This window comes from Aulonocara sp. 'chitande type north' Nkhata Bay, linkage group LG12 (genome assembly GCF_057382095.1).
Source record: "Aulonocara sp. 'chitande type north' Nkhata Bay isolate Kocher_YH1m ecotype deep benthic linkage group LG12, A_spYH_male_GT1.1, whole genome shotgun sequence".
NCBI lineage: Eukaryota > Metazoa > Chordata > Actinopteri > Cichliformes > Cichlidae > Aulonocara > Aulonocara sp. 'chitande type north' Nkhata Bay.
The window spans coordinates 31,007,451-31,030,581 of record NC_141355.1 but is presented as its reverse complement, the minus strand read 5'-3'; the positions used below and the strand labels follow the sequence as shown (position 1 = coordinate 31,030,581).

Genomic DNA, 23,131 nt, shown 5'->3' with positions numbered 1-23,131 from the left:
TTGGCCATGGCAATATTAGATGTCAACAGTTAATATTTGTGCTTGAAAGAGAGGTAAACTCTGCATAAGATGAGAGGAGGGTAACTCTGGCATAAATTATTTCTTATTTTTATCTGATTTTATTTTAGGAGACAGCAGCTCTTGTCCATTTTTGAGAGCTCTGGACATTTCACTGTGTTCTGCTTTTTTCACTTCTTTTGTGTAAATTTTTTATTCATTTTTTCCATTTGCTGTTTGCTTTTAAGCACCAAAATACTAACTTAAGTTTAAAAACACGTTATTTTGTGAAGATTTACATATCCTATCTGTGCATATTTGTGCTATAAAGTAGGCAGTGAATTTAAATGAGACAGACTGTAGTACTTGAGATACCATCAGAATGAGAACGACTTAGCTTTACTTGGCTAAATATGGCCTAATGTTTCACTGAGCAGGTATTTAAAAGGTTTTTCCCCAAACCACAAATTTCAAATATTGTGTAAACTGTGTAACTTCTCCCTACTGGTATTTTAAACCATTTTCATCTGAAAGTAATGTAAACATGTAAACAACAAATGCCATATACCTAATAACAGCATTACTTATATGGCATATAACAAACATATGGCAAGTGGTTTTGCCTTTTGTAATGTGCAGCCTTTGCGAATATTGTTTTTATATTTGCCATTACCCTCCACTTCTCTGATTACTGTCCACTAATGACTATCTAGTTACCAGATTATTCACTGCAGCAACAAAGCTAAAAAGTGAGAAAAGTTGAATCGTCTTTTGGACAGTGCTTAAACACAGTAGGAGTTCAGCAGCACTGTAGTAAAAATTGGAACACCGACAATTGCTTTGTATGCAATCAGTCACAGTCACTATTTGAAAACTGCATTTACGCACAATTTGAAAATAAATGATGTTGTTGATGGGGCTGGAATCCAAAGAGGAGCTTCATTATAAATGAACTCCTCATGAGTCCCCAAAAACTCCACAGCCATCTGTCAACAGAGGGGGGAAAACTTTTCTCCCATTCATCAGCCACACGAACGGATGGATAGAGGGATGAAAGTTGTGTGATCCCTGGCCAAGCCTTTCTCCATCCGCCCTCCAACCCCCTATGCAGAAATCTCAGCAGCAGCCACTGGCAACGTTCGCCCAAGGTCAGAAGGACAAAGTCAGGGGTAGAGGAGAGGAAGAGAGAGCCAGAGAACGCGTGTATCTGTGTCTGCTGGTTGGAGGGAGTGTGTGCTTTGTGTGCAATGGGCAGTGTGTTCATGCCAGTGTGTTTGTGTTAAGGCATAAGGGGTTTAAGATAAGGTATAAAGGTGCGTTCATGTGACTGTGTTTTTGTGGGTACAAAGCACAGGGGGACATGTAATAACTTCTACAAGTCCTGTAGCTTGGTGTGTGTGTGTGTTTGTGTGTGTGTGAGAGAGAGAGAGAGACAAAGAGAGGAATAAAGATGGCTGCTGACTGTGCCACAACTCAGCAGGCTGGGCAACATGACGATAAGTAATCGCCTCTGAACCACTGCACTAATGAGCAAATGCACAAGTACACACACATACACACAAATGGGCAGAAATTCGCACCAACCATACTATCTCACGCACCATGGTCGTCACTGTTTATACCTGTTGGAACAGACTAAACTATTTCACAAAAACGGCCTCAAATATATCTTGTATCAGATGACATGAACACACTCTCAGTTAACTTCCATACACAGAAGCAGATGGCCACACTCATGGAACATTATACAGTGTGTCTAATCCACAGCAGTCTTGTGTGCATTGGCTTTAGCGAGTGATCCATCAGGAACCCTGCTGCCATGCAGAGGTCAAACCCATCAACCCCAGAGACCGCTGCCAGGACAATGCGCACTTCAGCCAAGAACCAATCACAACAAGTCCTGCATGCCTCAAAGCACAACATAGATCAACCCAATACAGGACAGGATGGAGTCTGAACTAAGTTTCAGTCCAAGCTTATGTAATACAGTGCTGCATAATGTGTGAAATTTATGTAAAGTTGTTCGGCCATTTATTATTTGGTCACCTAGAACCACACAACTACTCTTTTGGGAATTTGAGTAAGCTATTAACCACAAGCGATCTTTGTATAAACAGTTCATTACTTGAGATAGCAATAAATTGGCAGTATAGAAAACAGACTTATTTATTTTCTCCTAACTTCTGCCCTCTCCCAAGCTGCCGTTCACTCCTTAACAATTCCCCCACTGTTTTCCAAAATGGCTTCCCCCAACATATCCTCGATTGTACATTGAACGTGTTTGTTATGTAATCCCTGTGACCTCCGTATCCTCTCACCTTTTCTCCCACCACTCTTCCCTCCCTCTTCTTTTTCTCCTCAGTGCCTTTGGGTAAACATTTGTCAGTGTAACACAAGTGTCTCAGGTAAAGATATGCAGATTAACTTTAACTCGTTTGCATAACGAGCTCTTATTTGCCAGTCTAATTACGGTGGTATGCCGAGGCTGTCCCAGAGCTGCCCTCAGGTTTCATTAGTGGGGTTCGTTAAGAGGTTTGTTAACGGGCAGTGCTAATCGCTTCCTCCCTCTTGAGCAAATAGTGGAGTCTGAAAGTCCTGAAAAGACTCCCACTAAGCACACAGCAATGTTGGTTTAAAAGAGACACCGACACACATACACACAGCTTTGAAAAGCAAACACACTCACAAACACACAACTTCCTTCCAAACATGCTGCGCACACATCCACACATATATTTGCTCAGTAGTCAAGAGACCAAAGAGCTGGTCAATGTATTGAAGACATTTCCTTTACACACAGGAAGTTTACTCAGGGTAAAACCACTCACACACTGTCTATGGGGACTTGGGATTCAAATAAGGTAATCCATGCTTTTAAAAGAGCAAACAATAGACACACACATACACACACAGAGAGAGAAGCTCCCACAAGGTCAACAAGGCCTTTGAATATATTAAAGAAACTCCTAACAGCCAAACAACCAAAAGCCACACTGTTATTTCCAAATAAAGAAAGAAGACATAAAGCCCACCAGTAGAGTAGAGAATGAATGATCAGACATTTCGAATGGCATCCATTTAGGTAAAAAAAAAAATTGAAAAGAAATCAAAGCTGGTAACAATTACTTTGGATAGCCCTCAATAGAAACGTATTAAATGATTTTGCTCAAACTCAACTGTGTTTCAGGGAGAGGGGCCAGAGTGGCATTCCAACCCATCGTTTCATGAAGAATTCAAAGAAAATTGTGCCCGTTGACACTTTCTATAATTGTACCCCTATATTAGAATACACACAAAAAAGCAAGTCCAACTACAGAAATGACTGAGCAAGACAGTTACATAAAAAATTATTTATTGCGTCTCCTTCATATTATCTCATTATCTCATTTATGCCTGAAAATTCGACCACAATGCCTGAAAATTAGTTATGTACACCACTAACTTACAAGATTAAATACACTTAGAAGGAAAAATAATGCTACCCAGACTTAATTTTTATCAGTACTATGAAAACCTGTTGTTAATTAACGCAAGCCTGAAGAGAAAAAGGGTGGACATTGAAGTTCTCCCTTTAATTTAGTCACTGTCACTTTCTTGAAGTCCAGTGCATAATTTATCCAAACAAATAGAAAAGGCTGAATGCTAAAAGACTGGCAGAAAAACACGTATTAAAGTTAAAAGTTTAACAAGCAACAAGCAGTAGAAAGAAATTTCAGAACTTTAACAACATAAGGAATTTAAAACAACGAGGAAACTGAAATTCATGTGAGGTTGAAACAATAGGAAAATAAAAAAGGTCAGATTGGTGGTTTATAATTCTCTCCAGAAAGCCTGAACAAGACATTTTCTAGGACTGTGTAGTATTCACTAAGTATAGTCTCTTTTAGTGAGTCACTGTCTGTAATCACTAAGCTGTCACTGTGATCTTCAACAGATGCGGCTTTAATTGTTCATTTCTTAAGCGCAGCCTGATGCCAAATCTCACTGAGATGTCAGTGTTCTGGTCTAAGTAATTTTCATGCAGCAATTTTTTAGCAAAACCACTGCCATTTGTTTGCATCTTGATTAGCATGTAGGCTGCTCTGTCAATCATAGCTAATGCACAAGTAACTGTAATCTTTTACTTCAGTAAGAAATTGTTAAATTAAGACAGAGTTCAGCTAATGTTCTAAAAAGAACAGGTACATACGAAATACAAAGCTGGAGTCTCATTTGGGTAACTTTTACTTTATGAGCTTTTTTATTCAATTACTCTGTGTAGTCTTGCCACTACTCCATCTCTGAATCCCTCTCCCTAGCCTCTTAGTAGGCCTTAGGGATTGATGCCCAAAGTCCTTACAACGTCTCTCTTTGACAGGCAGAGTGCAGCCGAGTTGATCATGTTAAACATTATGCAGATGGAGTCCTGAAGCCACTGGGAGTTTTGTAAATAGTGAAAATCTCCACAGTAAAGCTGGCCTACAGGCTAAGAGAAACACTGAATGAAATATTAAATATCTTGCTGTCCCTCGCACTCAAACCACAGCTTTTTCTTCAACAAACACATCTTCTATCCCTTTGTTTTCCAGGTATGTTCATCTCCTTGTTTCTTTAACCTCTGCTCCATCTGTTTTCCCCCTTTTCTGTGACCCATAATTTGTTTGTTATTTCAACTTCAACTTACAATCCTCCTTCTTTCTCCACTTATTTACTGCTTTTCTGTTCTTCTCACCTCATCTAACTCCAATCTTACTCTCTTCCCCCCTAAAACTCTTATTTCACACTGCTAGATTTTCATCCTCTTTTCATTTCTCTCTCACTCACTCTCTTCATCTCTGCGTCCTATTTTTTCACAGCGCCCAGATCGTGGCCTGGCCCGGCCTTTTAATGTCCCCCTTTACTTCTCTCTCCCTCCCTTTTTCTCAGACTGTAGCTAATCCCATCAAGTGTTTGCAGCCGCCCTGGGCCCTGTGCTTCGTACGTCGCTTACTACATCCAAGATCAAATGAAACATCCAAGACCAAACCATCGCGCTAACCGTGAGCGCGCTAATCCGGTTCCCCGAACACACCTGCTGTTGACGATTAGTACAGCTGGACGCAGTAATGTGACATCACTGGGTGTCGTAAAAGGGGCTACGCATCGATAGTAGAAACATTGATCGGCAACCCTCTGATTGGTCGGCGAAAATGTCGACGGAGCGCGCTCGGCTCGGTATTTTTCGGCAGCAGAGCAAGAACTCTTGAGTGAGGGATTTCAGGAGTTTCAGAGTTTAATCAGAACGCAAGGGAACACTGCAAAGGCTGCAAAAGCAAGGAGCGAGGGCTGGCAGAAAGTTGCTGACAAATTAAACTCGTAAGTAATTTAATAATAACAATAATAATGGAGTGGATTGATATAGCGCTTTTCAAGGCACCCAAAGCGCTTTACAATGCCACTATTCAGTCACTCTCACATTCACACACTGGTGGAGGCAGCTACAGTTGTAGCCACAGCTGCCCTGGGGCAGACTGACAGAAGCCAGGCTGCCATATCGCGCCATCGGCCCCTCTGGCCAACACCAGTAGGCGGTAGGGTAGATTTATTATATTACACTATATTATCCAATATTATATTACATTATATTATAATATGTTATATTTTATCCTCTTTCACATTAGAGCCACGACAGGACCCACTAGAACATGGGAACAGGTAAAAGTGAAATATAAGAATATTCTACAGAATGGTAATATTTATCACTTATATTGCTTTTAGTCTCTTGGAAAGAGACCCTGAAATAATCTGTTTGTTTATAACAGCAACCAAGAAAAGGGCAGAGGAAAAAAAGACAGGTGGTGGTCCTGCACCCCCTCGTCAACAAGTTGGTTAAGTAAATAATACCCTCACGGGAAAATCGATATCTCTCTATGAGCACACTGTCGCGCTGAGCTAAAGGATCCTGTCTGTCCCGCAATATACGCTGAATTCTGAAAACTCTCCTTATCAATCTTGCACCTTCCGCAATGGGTGGCTCGCGTATACGGACAGGACATGGCTGCGACAGACTTCCCAAATCCACCTTCGCTTTTATAGCCGTGGTCTCTCATCTTGATTACACGAAGTAATTTACAATTGCTACTCTGAAATATGAATTAAATCTGTAATAATCACATACATGTAATAGAATGTTAATAGTACATTTCCCTTTTTTAGGAAATGACCTGTGTGAAATCAATAAATGGATCAGGTGCTGCATTGTCTTTAGTTACATTGATGTTATTTATTTATGGTGAAACAGTGGTGGAATATCGCTGTTGCTTTCGTATGAATGACGCGGGCATACCTGCGTGGCCGCGATCTAATCCTGTTTACATAAAGTAAACCTGCTCCCCAGCAGGTTTACGCTTACGGCTCTGTTGCTATGACAGCAAGTCCCGGATGGGCTTCGGGGAACCGAACGATCCAGGATCACGCGAAATCGTCAACAATCTCATCCAGCTAACTCACTTAGCGCGGTACGAAGAACAGGCCCCTGAGCCACACATTCTAACTCTACGTACAATAACAAATAAAGAAATAAACACCTGTGAACACAAACTTATTAAAAAATGTTTGTGCAATCACACACAGGCTGTAAGGAGCTGTCCAAAAGCTATCAGCACAAACAGACAAGCACGCACATAATCACTTACATTGACATTTCATTTGAATGTCTAATTTTATATTTTACTCACTTTGTGCCTCATGCTCTTTTTAGCTCCGATGATGACCTACAGTAAAAGGGGAAATTCTTTATAACAAAAGAATACAAATTTGATTGTCCTTGATTAGTGACAACCTTGAATCTCCTTGATTAGTCCCCTGGTGTGAAAATTTGGTAAGAAGAACACTTTCAACTGTGGTGAAAAACTAATTATAGAGAGACATTTCAAGTAAGTCTGTTATCTATCAGTTTAACGAGCACATTTCCCCACCCGATACAGCTGAGACAGCCGTTGACATGCCAGCTACAGGCCCACGAGCTGGTGAGGCAGCCTTATGGCATTTGCCATTCCGCATAAAGTGCTATTTACCATTTTATGTGGACGATGTAAAGGAACAATTCACAGTCATGCAGGAAGAGAGACTGGATAGGCACAGGAGGACAATGTACCTATCAGACATAACTTTCAAAAACATCTATTTAGTGGATTCCCATTAAAAGGTCAAAACAACTCTGTCCCATCGGGGTGTGGACACTGGGTTTCCAGGGATCTCTTGTGGTTTCTAGAACTGGGATGTGTTCAGCAAACGATTTGGGGTTTAGGGGGTTATGCTGTCCTTTTTTTGGCAATTTTTTCAAGTGAGATCTGGAGAGTTTGGAAGTGAAAGTCTTCGTCTCTTTGTTCTATTATTAAAGATTTTTTAATGGAACATTATCCTAATGTGGGAAACTGATACTGTCGAAGACTGCTGTTGCCACTGGAGGGAGCTTGGTTTGCAACAACGAGGGCTGGTGATACATGTCAAATAACATGTCTGTGAATCACCAGGTTTTCATGAAGAACATTGCTATGCATTTAACAAGATGATTAATGTTATTTAGTTCATCTGTCAGTGACTATGATGTAGCTGATTCAGGTGTTGAACATTCACACAGTCTCCAAACATTTAAGGATTACGAGGATGTTGTTGCCAACTGGTGCTCTATATCCTAGATGAATTGAGCTAAACACCAGCTAATGGATATGATCCATCTAATCACGGTTTCACAACTATAATTTTCATGCCTTTAATTAAAATTGCAACTTCAAATCACTGCTGTTTAGAATACTTTGGATTACCAGTCACCTCTTGGTCGACTGTCTGGATGTGGAGCCTAAAGAGTAAAATGGAATCCAAACGTATTAGCCCAGTTCATATGTTTAAGCTCATTGAATTACCCCTTTAAGCACAAAACAACACACTCTCTCAATCTCTGTCAAACCTGCAGCACTGTTCTTGGTTTCATACACAAACACACAGCTGAAGATGGCGCTTTTTGGTCTTTTAGTCTCCCCAAGGACAAGAGTAAAACAACAGACAGGCTAATTGATTTCTGTGCCCTCTCTAAAGTGATTGTCATGCTCCACTAGCACAATGCACTTGCTTTCTCACTTTCTAGGGGTTTTTTTTCCCCACCACATGCAGTTTCAGGTTCAAAATCAATTTGGCTTGGATGAAAGTTTTCAATTTCATTAGCTTTATCAAATAGAGCACTGTTAACAAGCGGCGGTAATAGAAAATCATTTAGGCCGAGCAGCTCACACACTCTCAAAGGACTGGTTAAGAGGTACTCAAAAAGGGAGATATAGAACTGGAGAGGGAGGGAGAAAGGGAACAGGAGAAAAAAAGGGTGACACTAGGGAAAATATTGACAGGAGACAGCGCGAGAAAAAAAAGTGCAAAAGTGTGAAAAAGAAGGTGGGACAAAAAGGTGCAGAAAAGGGGAGATGATGTCTAAAACTCAGAAGCAAAAGATGATGTGATGGAGTGAGAAAGATAAGAAATAGAGAACAGTAATGACGGAAAATGCAGTGGAAGAGAGTAAGTAAAAAAGATGAATGTGACAAAGGCAGGAGAAATCTAAGACGGCTGCAGCAAAAGATAGAAAGAAACCAAAAGATAAAATGTTAGAGTGATTGATGACCTTATGGAAATGTTTAAATGAGCAAAAATTGCACTTTAAAGCCTGCGAAGAAACAGAATGCAAAGATGAAAAAGAGCAAGGAAGTCAGGGAAATTTGTCTCTTCCCCTCATGTAAGTATTGCCCCATTAAACTCCTATTATTGCTCCTCAGATGTTTGTCAGAAAATTAATGCTGTGATGAAAGAACATAAATAAACGATTAGCCATCAAAAGACTCGGGCCTGTAACAGACCACCAGCTAAATACTACCACTTCAGTGAAGGAAAAAGCGATAGGAAATCAATCACTAGAATAAGTAATACAGCAGGGGACTGCAGAGGCGAAGCAGAAATCTGACAAACTGAGAGGAGACTACGAAAGAATGATGGATTTACAGACTGGATGTTGGAAGGAAAGTAAAAGAGAAAAACAAAAATTATTGTACTGCTTCTTGCCTGCCTTATGAAAAAAGTTATTTCTAGAAAAACGTTATTGCTCCCTAAGGTAAATGTTGTTTTAGTAGTGGCACGGTGCTGCAAAAGTGCTGCAAAGAAAAACTACATACAGCTTTCTGATTGAAAACAGAAACATAGAAGGAATGCAAACATAAAAAACACAGTTAAGGTGTTAATTTCAACACTTTTTCATTTCAGTTTGCCTTCTAAAGTAGTAGCATGAAGGAGCTTTTAACACAGTATGAATTTGAAATTAGTAAACATTATAACATAGTCAATAAAATGTCTATCAAATCCAGCCTGTTAATTACTTAAACAATGCTTCATTCAAAAACATGCAGTAAAATAAACTGATAAGCAATCCAGATTATTGACTTGCAATGTCATTTACCGTTTGCAAATGCTCCCAGAGAACTCACAGAGACGGTATTGCAAACGGTAAAGCAAAGGCTCTGATGGCACATGATTTATAATGTAATCTGTCTCTTTGTGTTTCTCTACCTTTTCTTTTCATGAGATCTCAGCAATCCAATCTACGTCACACTTTGGGGGTGCTTTACGAGGGAACCAAGGAATTCTAGCATTGGTTAAAACTTTTTTCTGTTACACTTTCACAACAGTTAGACAGCCAGCTTTTTAACAGGCAAGACAGGCAAGACAGGCAACAGACGAAGGCCATTAGAGCACTCCCAAGGGTTGAAAAACTTTACTTCGGAGCAATGGCTCAAAATGTGGCAACCACAGCAACCGCAACCCCCTCCCGCTTAAACAACCAATGGATGATCTGCAATGATATCTCAGTGAGAAACCTCTCTGGAGGAGCTCCCTCGGTATCAGCCCACTGAAGTTTATGTTATCTTTAGCAGCGATCAGACATCCTGCTATTTATGTTACTAATATAGGGATTATGTCAAAGCAAGCAACTAATTCAAGTCATGTTTTCATTTAATTATTAAGCAGTGATCAGCTAGCATTAGCTACACTTCTTAGGCGCATTTGTGGAGTAGATTTTTACAAAGAAGCACACACACACAGGACAAACTCTGCACGCCACACATCTGAATCATTGCAGTTAAAAGAACCTAGAATGCCAGTGTACTTCAAGACATACCCAATTTTTCATATCGTGATTGTATTCTACGAGCTGCAGTCAGCGTCACGGAGAAATGAAAGGCTACCTGTTCGGCTGCTCGTATTTATCATACTTTAGCACTTAATTTCCTTCAAAGCCCCAAACACGCATACAGCACATACCAATAAATTACATTCAATCAAAATTCAATGAGAGAAATGAGAGCTAATGTTAATCCATTGTTAGATTGCTCTGAGTCATTGTGTCATGGGGATAATGATCAGCCAGCTTCTCTTATGTGCACATTTTCACACTCAGAGTGTGCAGCTAATCAGCCAAGTGAAGCTAATGCAGGGGGAAATGTGTTGCTGATTAGTTCAACCTTAAACCCCAAGACATGACTTCCAGACCTACACTAGTTGTCGCACACATACACACAAACAGACATGCACGCAGGAATGCACACACAAAATTAGTCCAGCTATTCATGCTAATCTGAGAGAAAATGACTTGCTCATTAGCAAGACCCTTAAACCTCTCGACAGGCCTTTGAAACCCATGCCGTCTCATGGTCACAGAGCATACACAGAAATGCAGGCTCACCAAGCACACACTGGCCTCTGCAGAGGAAGTTGGACTATTCAAAACTACTTAGGCTCATTAACTGACTTTCAATAAGTGTTGGAGTGGATTCTATTAATAGCAAAAATGTAAACAGAGCAGAATTTACCAATGACGATACAAAGTCCAGAGCTGAATTTACAGAGCGGATGCTTAAAATTTGTGCCAAATAAAATCAATTACATAAGTCCTCAAGATTTGGTGAATGGGTGATGATCTGTATTCTATCAGTACAAAAAATCAGTAGAAAAAAAAACACGTAATGTGTTTTCATTAAACAAATCCTAAATTTTTATTCCTTCTCCAGTTCAATTTAGCAGTATTACTTTCAGCGTTTACCTTCTAAATGTATACACACACACACAGACACATCTCAGAAGCCAGATTTAAGAGGTCTGGTTCTGATCTTTCCTTTTTTTTCAACTTTCTGAGGGGACAATCAGTAAGTTGTGCAAAGGATTTTAACTTCTCACTCTCTTTTCATTTCCCACACAGCTATTTCCATCAGTGTTTCCTTTGAAATGGTCTGCTGTTTTGTATGAGTCATCACACTGACTGGTTACGCTAGAAAAGAACTACTTTTGATGAAGTGTTTCCCAGCCACATCGGAAGCTAAATGTATTTTAGCTGATTCAAACAGCCACACTGAGGCCAAGAGTGACTTGACGTGCCGTCACATACTAGCAGTATCATTTACGTATAGGGAAAACAGGTGGAACACCTGCATTAGTTGTTTTGCTGTTGATAAAACAGAAATAGATGCATAAAGAAGAAAAGTTCACCACTATGAACAGAGCTGAGCAAGCACGGTTCACAGAGGGAAGCAGAAAGGGCAAGCTGCACAGTCTCCAAAGCAGCCGCCCCGAGTGAAGGATTTCCAGTCTTTTGTAGTGGCAGGTGAGCACGTTCACAGGATTCCCAGGCAGCCAATCGCCTATGTGGGTTGAGACAGTGCCATCTGCATGGACAGGGGCTGGCACAAGTCTCCCGCTAGCCAGTCGTCGGAGAGTCCTGGCACTCTTGGACTTGCTTGGAGGGAAAAGGGCGGTCTCACTCCCTCCGAGGCCCAGGGCCATAACACTTTGTTTCAACCATTTTTTAATTATAGGACCTTAATGAATGTAAGCCTCAACTTTATTTATACAGCACTAATTCACAACAACAACCACCTCCAGTTGATGTTTTATTGTCGGACAGAGATAATGCAATATTACAGAAAAAAAACCAACAATGTAAAACCCAACGATCTGAATATCCTCTATGAGCAAACACTTGGCTACAATGGAAAGGACAAACTCCCTTTTAACAAAGCAGAAACCTCCAGTAGAACCAGGGTCAGGGAGGGACAGCCATGTGCCACAATTAGTTGGGGGATTAGAGTAAAGAGGAGAAAACACAACACACACTGTGGAAGAGAGTAAATGAAAGTTAACATGCAGTGGTGGTATATAATTACATGAGGATTTTAAAAAAGGAAGTAAAAGTAAGAACAAGTTCAGTGCATCATGGTGTTCCCCGCCAGCCTTATCCAACAGAGGCATAACAAAAGGATGTTCCAGAGTCACACAATTCCTCTCTAACTATACACTTTATCAAAAACAACATTCTCAAGCATAATCTTAAAAGCAGAGTGTGTGTCTGTCTCCCAAAGTTGAACTGAAAGCACTGATCTTGAGTGAATTCAAGCAGGTTTGAAGCAAGGGTTTTGTGAAATACAATCAGCAAATCTCTGGCATTACATGAATTTACCTATCATTCACATTAAAATAGACAAGCTACAAAAAAGATACATATACTAGCAACGAGATTGCACTATACTCTTTCTAACATTAATGCATGAAACTACAAACTAAGAGGCTGTAAATTTAATTATAAATGTACATTGATTCAAAGAACTGAAATAACATGCTCTAAGAATTTCCTTCTAAGCTATGACACTAATTAGTCTTAGTAATTTCATCGTTCTCTCTGCAACCTACCAAAGTATGACATCTCTGACACATACAGTACACAAATATTAATGTGAAGAGAGATGATGCTTGTCATGGTCCGGGTGTGTGCTAGTGTGTCTCCCTCCGAGCCGGCATCTCCACCCCTGGGAGGGGCCTCTGTGTTCTGCTGATTGCTCGCACCTGTGGGTAATGCAGCTGGGGACTCATAAGGCCAGCGCACTCAACCTCTCTTCGCCAGATTCTCAGCTAACCCTAGTTAGTGCAGGCCACCACTGTGATTTCGCACACTTCTTGAAAACTACCTTGTCTCATCATGTGTTTTCTTTCATAGCCACGCACCAAGTTGCCAGACACAAATCTCCGCCGAAGAGCTCCGATCCGGACGCTGGACCTCCTGACAGTCCCACGGGCTGTTCACCCGACTCACCTGCCTGCCTCCCTGCCTCAACGCCAGGTATTTCGGACCACTTACCCCTTCATGCCACTACAGACCACCCACAGCAAGTACGCAGTACTAAGGAAAATTCAGAACGACTAGCTTGCCCGTATTTCTCCCGAACCATATCTGAACATCTGTACTCTATTTACAGTGACTCTGACCCTTGCCCCAGACCCAGTTTGACTCTCCCTCCAGCCCAATCCCCGGAACTGTTGTTTCCACTGACCAACGACCAGATTGCTTACTTAGCCCAGGCTGCTTAAAACCCCTTTGGTTTAATTGTGGCATTTAGCACTTGTTAAACTCACATTCCAGTTTCCTGATTGTGAACACTTACTGAGAAAATAAACGTTGTCACTGAAACTACTTACGTGCTGTTCGGCGCCCAGCATTTGAGTCCTTTCCCTTTTGAGGCGGCCTCGGCCGTGACAGTGCTTTGAGTTACACTGAGGAAGAAATTGTATTTAAGGTATTTTCTAGTGCTGATCTTGGCAGCGATACTCTATTTGTAATAAGACATTCTGTTGGATCTGTGTACAGTAGAGAGAAACTCTAATGACTCCTTTTTGGATATAAAAATGTTTTGTGATGTTTTTTCACATTATTCTTCATATATTGTGTTCTCAAACCCTTTGACCACTTGTATCTCTGAGAAATCAGTCTGTTCTTCTGGTCCTATTAAACAGTTCTCCCAAATTTGAAGTTCAAGAGAACCGGACAGGTAGACAGATACTGTAACCAAGAAGCCTAACGTAAAAACAATGTGCGTCTTATAGTGTGTTCATGTGCGTGTAAGTGATAGGTGTAAATATCTATACCCTTTGCATCCTTCTTGGTGAGATTTGCTGATACAGAATGAAGTGACACAAAAGGTGAATACACTCACAAGGTAAGATCCTATCTCCCTGTCTGTCACTTTCTTCGCTGAAGAGAGATGATGCTCTCGAACTCCAACAAATGAAAGATTTTTGTGAAAGGCATAAAGATGAAAACAGGAAAACAAAACAAACCTACACACTTCAGTAACATTCTAGGCTTTGGATAATTAACAAAATATTAATGAATGGTGATAAAATCAGGTTCAAAAAGGAAAAGAAAAATAAGCTTAAAGGGCATCAAGTATTCAAATATTCTTAAGCTTTTCGCTTTTGTTTCATGCTGGAAACATGACAAGACGAATAACACTTGAACCTGCCAGCTGGCAGAAGTCTGTCTATTTTTTGTGTGGTGCTGAATATTGTTGGCCCAATATATTGTAAGAAATATTCACAACTAATAGAAGGTGAAAATAAAATGTAGATATTAGTGACACGTCTTTGCTGACAACTCAAGGAACAAAACAGTGAATTAATAAAATCTTCACCCGGTATGTCTGAAGTTTCAGCAGCTTCACAAACTGGCATTTGATTAATGTTCAGCCCTACAATCTTTTCTGCTAGTGCAAAAAATATATATATATTAAATCCTATGCGTTGTTATATTGACTGATTCTGTACTTTCCGAATGACAGGCAAGTGAACGACACCAGCAGCCCTGTAGTGATTCAGTAAATCTGTAGCATGCAAGACACCTCCAAAAAAACAAAGTTAAACTCATGAATGCTGAGAAAAAGGAGGCAGTCAGTGGAGAGTGTCTCGTGTCCACTCCATCGAATACACCCCTTTTTTTGTTTTTCAGTGTCTATGTGACCTTCTCTGTGCTCTCTCTCTCTCTCTCTCTCTCTCTCTCTCTCTGTGCTCTACCCTCTCACTTTCACCACGACAAAAAGGCTATATGAGCATGTGCATATGTGTATGACAGAGAGGCAAAGTGAAAAAGGCTCAAACTGAAGTGGCATGATTTTCTAACAATGTGGCATTTAGAAGTAGCACTCACATCTCACGCTTTCTTTCCCTTCCACATATCCCCTTTTGCTTTCATGAGTAAATGTTAGAAGTTCACATTTCCTATCTCTGAAATGCCCCTTCTCTGATTTACAATCTTCTCTGTTGCTTGTTTTTCACAGAATAAGCAGCCTCTGTGTGCGGGTGTGTTTGAATGTGCTGTATATGCGTGACAGTGGCTCTGTGTGCACAGCAAAGAGTGATGCGAGTGCGTGCCTGAATGATTCAGTCGGTGAATGAAACCAACAATGAGACACAAAGAACCCAGGGAGTGAAGGCGGCATATAGAAAGGCCAAGGTGAGAAGTCCCGTGACTGTTTTTTTTATATGCAAGTGAGGTCTTTACACTGACTGCACACCAAACCATGCAGACTCTGAGTCACTATGGGGACCTCAGTGTTGGTGTCTTCTGTGACAGACTGGTCCATTCTGTTTCAATGGTTTAAGGTGTAGTTTAGCTTGTGGTTAGGTTGGGGTTAGAATTAAGGCAGTAGGGAATGCTGGGGAATTAGAGTTCCCATAGGGATAGTAAAACAAATGTGTTTGTGCATGTAGGTGTGTGTATGTGTCAGTGATTTTATGTCAGTAATTATTGATGCTCCGTATTCCATGAGTAATGGTGCGTAGTGCTGACACTCTGCTACAGGTTAACGGTGTAGCGCGAAACACGCTCAAGCACATGGGGTGAAACACACTGGGCAAAACACACACATGTACACACACACATATATATACTGAACAGTGCACCCCCACCCCCCCCCCCCCCCCCACCCCTCCCATCTTTGACAAATAAAGTACAATCTGCCACAAAGCTATTCCAGCGACTAGTGCTGGAAAGGAGCAGTTCGCTGTCATTAATGTCTGTGAAACTGTGGAGCGAGACTAATGAGATTTCCTGATTTACACTTTTTAAATGGCCCCAGTCTGGCAATTGGAAACAAGCATATTCCTTCAATACGCATCAAGAGTATAACCCAGGGCCTATGCATATACTGATATTGAAGAGTTTCAAAAAGACCAACTAAAATATTTATATTTATTAAATTCTTTTTATTTTTATTGGTGTGGGGCTGTTACAAACTCGGTGTAATAATAATTGTGCATTTGTATGATACATTACATCTGCAGTAAACTTATTTTAGTACAAATATCAGTCAGTAAGGAATAGACGACAAAACCAAATTATAAGGATTTTTTTTAAAGGAGTTTTTGATTTGACATCCCAAACTCATGAACGGTGCATAGGAAGAGTAATTTCTGTTATTTCATAGGAAAGTGGTACTGGAAGTGGATTTTTTTTTCTCAGCTCATCTGTCATAGCTGTTTCAGTTTTACGACAAACGGTTACGACAAACCATAAACTAATTCAGTGAAACTGCATCAGTCGCTTTTGCAGCTAAATTTTTTTAAAAACTTTCAAACTAAGTACCAAAAAAGAAAATATCAGCCATATCTCACTGCATGAGAGGGTGTACGGCTTCTAAACCACCCACCCATGACCTCCTGCTAAGATTACAGACCTGAGACATTACCCCCAGTGACTTTTCAGCCTCTGAATCTTCCAGAACAAACTGTTTGCCTCTGAACTGGCACTTGTCAGATCCTTGGTGTTTGAACAAGCCTACAATGTCATCCTAGAGATGACCTGGATGATGAAATACCACAATGATGTAATTACAGTGAAACTGAGTGACATGAAAATAGAAATGCCAGTCATAAGGGTGACACAAACGGTGATATATTGGAAGATCGGGGTACAATAAATATCCCTAATTAGGAGGTGATGTGACATGTAATACTTAGAACAAAACAGAAAACTATCTCACATCTGAACAAAATGTCTTTCAAAGTTGTTAATTCTGGGACTGAAGTGAGGAGGTGGAAAATTGTGAAGTATTACAGATCGCAGCTACTGTATGACAGACAGCGGCATACACACAAATGCAGATGACTGAGGGCCTATGTGACTAATGGAGGGCACAGACATACACCTACTGTAAATGCGAGCATAGGCTGACACAGCCAATGTAGCAACAAATGAACAGGGAACACTTGCACCAAGGAACCACTTTGACTGTGTACTGAAACGGCAGAATGCACTGGCAGAAAGAGATAGAGTGAAGGCAAGGTTAATATTTTGCTTTTTAAACAGCCTTAGGTGTGTTATTATTACACAATTAGAGCCAGATTTCCCCATGTGCCCAATGAAAACTGTTTAACCACAGCCGAGCTGCAGCGGACCTTAACCTGTACAGAGAGAGTGAGAGAGAAAGGGAGAGAGGGGGGAGCAATACTGACGACCATCCAAACCAGAAAAGCTGTCAAAGAGCAATGTGTACAGACAAAAGTCACAGACCGTCCATGTCCCTACACTATTTTGCGTTTCATTCCACTAAGAGAAGAAGTGAGAATGTTACAGGAGAAGAGGGGAGAAATATTTTAGATAATTTCAGTGTTTGGTTACTCAGCCGTTTTGCGGGACACAGCTGTTTTCCGGCGCGTCGACCCTTCTCGCCATCTCCAGTCCGTGCGCCTTGCGCCGCGAGCACAACGACCACCGTGCTCGGGAGCGCACAACGCAGTCACTGTTAACTGCTAAGTGAGCCGTGAGTGATCGGAGCTGATTAAAACACACAGATACGACCGCGCGCACAAACACAGAAGACACTCATAGGAAACGTGATACTAATGCCGATGATTTGTCATTTGTCTTTAAAACGGAGGCGTAAAATCGCGCCCACGCTTTAAATGCAAAATATTCTAAAGCCTCGTTCCGATTGTGCTTCTTGCTTTTTTCCCTCCTCTGAGTCAGGTGGTGTTACCTGAGCTAAATTAATAATATCTCAGCTCTATTTTACAAGTGCTCTTGAGCACGAGAGTGAAAATCCTTTGCGCACTTCGGGCGCTGTGAATAAGAACCCCCCGATGTGGATTCAGTTGATCTTATAAGACCAGTTAAACTGGAGTGTCGTGGTTTTTACGAGTCAGGTCAGATTTATAAAAAGGGGCTTTTAAGTTCTGCAAATAAGTCAGTTATTCACTTAACTGGATAATGGAGATATTAACCGCTCTCTTGTTTCTTAATGTGTCCAATTCCCGACAAAGACAGAATCTTATTATAGCTTCTTTTAACTTCAATTAACATAGGCGAGTAAGGCAATTACTAGTCGTTTTCTCTGTTCGTCGACACTCGAGTACATTTTAAAAGAAGAAAAAGGGTTGATTTTCTTTCCGTTTGAGGGACGTCGTGTCATTAAAAATCCTTTAGATCTTTTTTTCTTTTTTCAAACAAGGGACAACCTCTAGAGCTTGTTTGAAGTGTGCAGCAGAAAATGTTTGCAAACAGTCAGTGCTGATCCCGCCCCCCACTATAGAAAAGCAAGTATAGTTTTGTCCAGGAAACACTCAGGTCTTTCCTCTCAGAGAACTCAAACTGGCACATGAGCAAGTCAGCAACTAGCCAGGGTTCGCGTGTCTCAGGTGGCACCAGTTAGAATGCATCTGTCATTTGAGCTTGGACTCAATTACTTATTATTCTACACACATGAGGGGATACATGAGGCGTCAAGGTGAATACTGGCTATTCGGTTGTTATTTAGGAGACGAGAAATTGCCTTTTCTGGGAATTTCTAGGCAAGTATCGTGATGTTGGTATAACCCCCTGTCGTTGGTTACCATCTCAGTAAAAAAGCAAAAATGGTGTGAATTACTTTAACTTGGTCCAGTGTGACACTTCTAAGACACTTAAGTTATTATTAACATTGTTTCCTTGCAGGATAGCAAGCTGGGTAACTAAGTTTTGTGTTTGGTTTCTCTTCACCTCACTGTTATAGTTCAATTTCTAACCGTCTTCGGGGTATCTACTCGCCCTAGGAAACATTTTAACAAAAAGAGTTCATATAAATACAATTATAATGTATGCCTTTGTTGTAAGTACTACAAAAGTTATCAGTTTTGCCTATAATGTCGCATTTCTAAGATGACACCACAAATGAAATATCTAGATAAATAATAGCGAGCGGGAAATTCCGTTTTCCAGTCCAGAACAATGAAATAACAGTAAGTAAAGCTGGCAACAAGTTTTTGTTCGCACTTCCATTTCGTACCTTTCCACAGCAGAAGAAGAAGCAGCGTCTTCCAGAGGCGACACCCCAACGGCGCGCCTCCCTTTCTCCCGATCGTCTCCATCCCTCCAGTCGATAAAAAAAAACCCACGACTGTTCGCAATAAGGATTCAAAGGGCAATGTTTTAATTTCTATATTTCTTTCTCCTTTTGTTCCCACAGAAAGATTACTATCGCATTGGTGCCATCAATCTCATTTTCACCAAACTGCGCTCCCGCTGTGCTTGACCTAAGACACCGAGCAGATGAGATTTGGAGTAAACTATAAATCCTTCTTCAGTCAGTAATAAAGAGGAACCCCCCAATGGGCAATTCCGGTGCAAGCTGGCTTCTTTTTTAATCCGCCTCCCCCTAAAAAACTCTCTCTCCTTCAAGCCAGAACCGATGAATGAATGAAATTCCCCGTAGTGAGCTTTTTTCCACCAGTGCGCTTCTCTGCCTTATTTATCCATACGGGACGGTTAAAGCTGACGGTTAAAGCGCTGTTCTCTTTGCCTTTGTCGCAGTTTTCTTTCTTGCAAAGTTTTTAAAAAATTACCAGAGGGTCACACGAAGTCCCGAAAAAAAAGTGCACTTCACAGTGGACTTTGAAACAGTAAAAAGCAAAGACAACTCTGTCATTTAGGGCTCGCTTAATAAATTAAAATCCAAATTTTGCTCGCTCGGCAGCAGCTCCGTCACTCTCCTTTCTTTTCCCTCTCTACCTTTCCTCCGACTATCGTCCTCTTGCTGTAAGTGTTGTCTTGTGTGTGCGCGTCTGGGTTCAACTTAAGAGTCTGTGTACACTCGTCCGTGGGATGGAGTGAGGAGAGGACAGAAGAGGAGGTCTGAAGCTTCCACCAGCCGGCAGAGGTAGGAGGAGGAAGAGGAGGAGAAGGGGGGCTAACGGCGACTGGGGCAGAGGAGGGTGAGGGATAAGGGCGGGATTTGGAGATTTGAATGACAGTAAAGTAACCAATCGAGTGTATAGAACTTTATTTAGATTTTTTCTTTTTTTTTTCCGAATTGTTTTATAAGATGCATTAATATGTTTTTTCCTTACTTTCTTAATACTGGGTCATTGTGGTAAAGAAACAAATACCCACACTGCAACAACAGGAACTCTTTAAGAGGATAGATTTTGCTGCTCTTACAATAATAATGAAAACACGGGAAAATTAGCTGCAGGTGATCTACAATAACACATCAGTGCGGAGGAAACAGGTTAAGGATATATCCAAGAATAATGGAGCTTCTGATGTTAACGAGATTAAGAAAAAAAAGTTTACAATATGAATATGTCCTATAAGAAGAGGCCTATTTCTCCGCGTTGTTTGTGTGTATTGGTCTCAGCGAATTGCGTGCACAAAGTCTCTCCCTGCATTATTCATACAAAGACACACGCTACACCTGTTCTCTCCGTAATCGATAGAAGACAACTTCGCACGAGCACCCACCTATACGCACGCACGCGCGCACCAACCACTTTAACTGGCAGCTTGCACAACTGCTGAATGTGATCCATCAAGCACCTTGTGATAAAACTCATTCACTTTATATTGATAGGATCACTGTGTGTGTGTGTGTGTGTGTGTGTGTGTGTGTGTGTGTGACAGAGGGATGAACAAGTGAGAAGAGAAAGAACATTAGGCTCTTCTTTGAGTCCGAGATGATATTTCATATGGCAGCATCCCTGGTTCCCTTTGTCAGCTAAACGTGTAAAAGCTAAAGAGATGACATTGTGACTTATTGAATTGCAAATCAGTCAGGGAGAGGATGGGAGGATTTCCGGAGACGGAGATAGTCCTACGTGAGCCTTACTGCCTCTCTGCCTGTCTATCTGCTTGTCTGTCCAGCGACACGGCAATACGCTAAGGAGGAGCGACAGCCCCCCCTAGTGTCGCATTTAAAGAAAAAAGTCCAAGTGGCAGACCCCGCTGTCCATTCATCATTAACCTGTCTTTAATTAGCAGTGGGCCTACATGTGATTATCACTGAAGAAGCCCTGCTGCTGATGTAAAATATCGCTCTGTCACTTCTGTCTGTTCCTTTCACAGTGCTTACCCATGTGTGCTTCATTGATCCGACATGCTGTTTCTCCACTTGTCCTTTTCCTTGCTCCCTCACTTTAACCAAACACATTTTTCTGGCCTCTCAGTCACAAGGCAGTAACATCCACAGCATTCAAGCAACTGCCAACCCAGCTACATTATAGTGCAGAACTGAATCAGTGCATTTTAAATTATTGTTATAGTGTCAAGTTATGTTTTTTTTTTCAGCTAAACTATGCATCTTGGGGCTACAGCTAAAGCAAATAATTAGTTCAGTAAGCATATGGTAGAAACAAGTAATATTTTTTACAATATTAATGTCTGGATACCAGTGAGGCCCCCACTGGTTGTAGAAAGTAAATTTGATACTGATTAATAAATTCAGATGTGACAAAAAATCTGTCTAAAAAAATCATCCTGTAGAAATAACAAAAGATAGATCATCTTAGTGTGTTCTGATTAAAAAACACAGCCACACTGGGTAATTTGAGAGCAAATAAATACTTTTCTTTTCTCCTTCATTTCAGTTGTCACTATTACAAATAAAATCTAGGAACGGAAGGAAATATTCACTAAAAGGAAGGCATTCATCACCAAGACTGCACTGTAATTATTAAGGGTAATTACTAACTAACTATAATTCAACAATTATTTGTGATATATATATATATATATATATATATATAGAGAGAGAGAGAGAGAGAGAGAGAGAGAGAGAGAACCATAAGGATGGTTAAAGTTATCATATTATTAAAATAATCGTGTTTTGGCAATACTAGTTTTGACTTAACTCAAATTTGAAATTATTGTTGGAAATCGTGGACTGAATGCTTAGCAAATTAAACCAGTATTTTTAAAACAGTTTTTCTAAACTGGTGTCCTGAGGAAACACTTTAAAGGGTATGCCTTTCCTGGCTTCCTCCTCTTATACTGTTGGGTTAGGTAAATGAGTTATCTCATATACAAAAATGGAAGTACGGCAGGATGCCGTAGTGAACAAGGTTCATTGCCTTTATTGTGACAAGGTTTGCTTATTTCAACAAGACAAAGTCAGCCCAAATTCTACACATATTACAGCAACAGAGTTCAGATGCCAAGGCCCTTCAGCCATTAGAAACATTTGGTTGCATTATGAAACAAAAGAGAGCCAAAGAGGCAATGTACTGTTGAGCAGATTAAATTTTGTTTCAAGCACTGGAAAGGTTTTGCTTTCAAAAGTACAGCAATTGGTTTGCTCACTATTACAGTTTCATTAAAATAAGAGTATCTGCAATACAGTGGTAAAATGGACTATGGTAGAAAACATGCTGCTGTCGCAACTCTTGTGAATCCTGGACAAAATTCAAAATTAGCATACTTTTTTAGTGAGGTATCTCTCAGTCAAATTTCTGGATTATAGAAATCCCACATTTAATCCTAAACACTTTTTTCCATTCAATGGATTTACAATACATACAATATATTGCCAAAAGTGTTCACTTACCCATCCAAATAATTGATTGCACATTGCATTGTGTTCCAATCACTTCCTGGCCATACATATATAAAATCAATACCTAGACAAACAGACTGCTTCTACAAATACTTTTGAAAGAACAGGCCACTCTCAGGAGCGCAGTGAATTTCATCTTGGTACGGTGATAGGATGCTACCTGTGCCCAGAATCCAATTAACTTTCCTCACTACTAAATATTCCAAAGTCCACTGTTAGTGATATCAAAACAAAATGAAAGTGACTGTAATAACAGCAGTCATTACAGGCACAAAGTGATAGTTGACACTGACCCAAATAGAGCGGGGTCAGCAGATGCTGAGCTGTATAATAAGAGAGGTCACCAATTTTCTGCAGAGTCAACGTTACAGACCTCCGAATTTCATATGGTCTTATTATGGTTTCCATGGCTGAGAAAGTGCACCAAGCATTTTTTGTTTTCAGTTTTCAGTTTTATT

At 40.6% G+C, this 23,131-nt stretch overlaps 1 protein-coding gene across 1 annotated transcript in view; it reads right to left on the bottom strand.

Moving 5' to 3' along the window:
* Nucleotides 1-19,986, bottom strand: part of LOC147317771 (transmembrane protein 132C) — a 285,996-nt gene extending 266,010 nt beyond the window's left edge. The window contains exon 1 of the mRNA XM_086315084.1: nt 19,134-19,986. Within this exon, the coding sequence (XP_086171210.1) occupies nt 19,134-19,215 (82 nt within the window). The 5' untranslated portion in view covers nt 19,216-19,986. The remainder of the gene's footprint in view (nt 1-19,133) is intronic.
* Between the last annotated feature and the right edge of the window lie 3,145 nt (nt 19,987-23,131).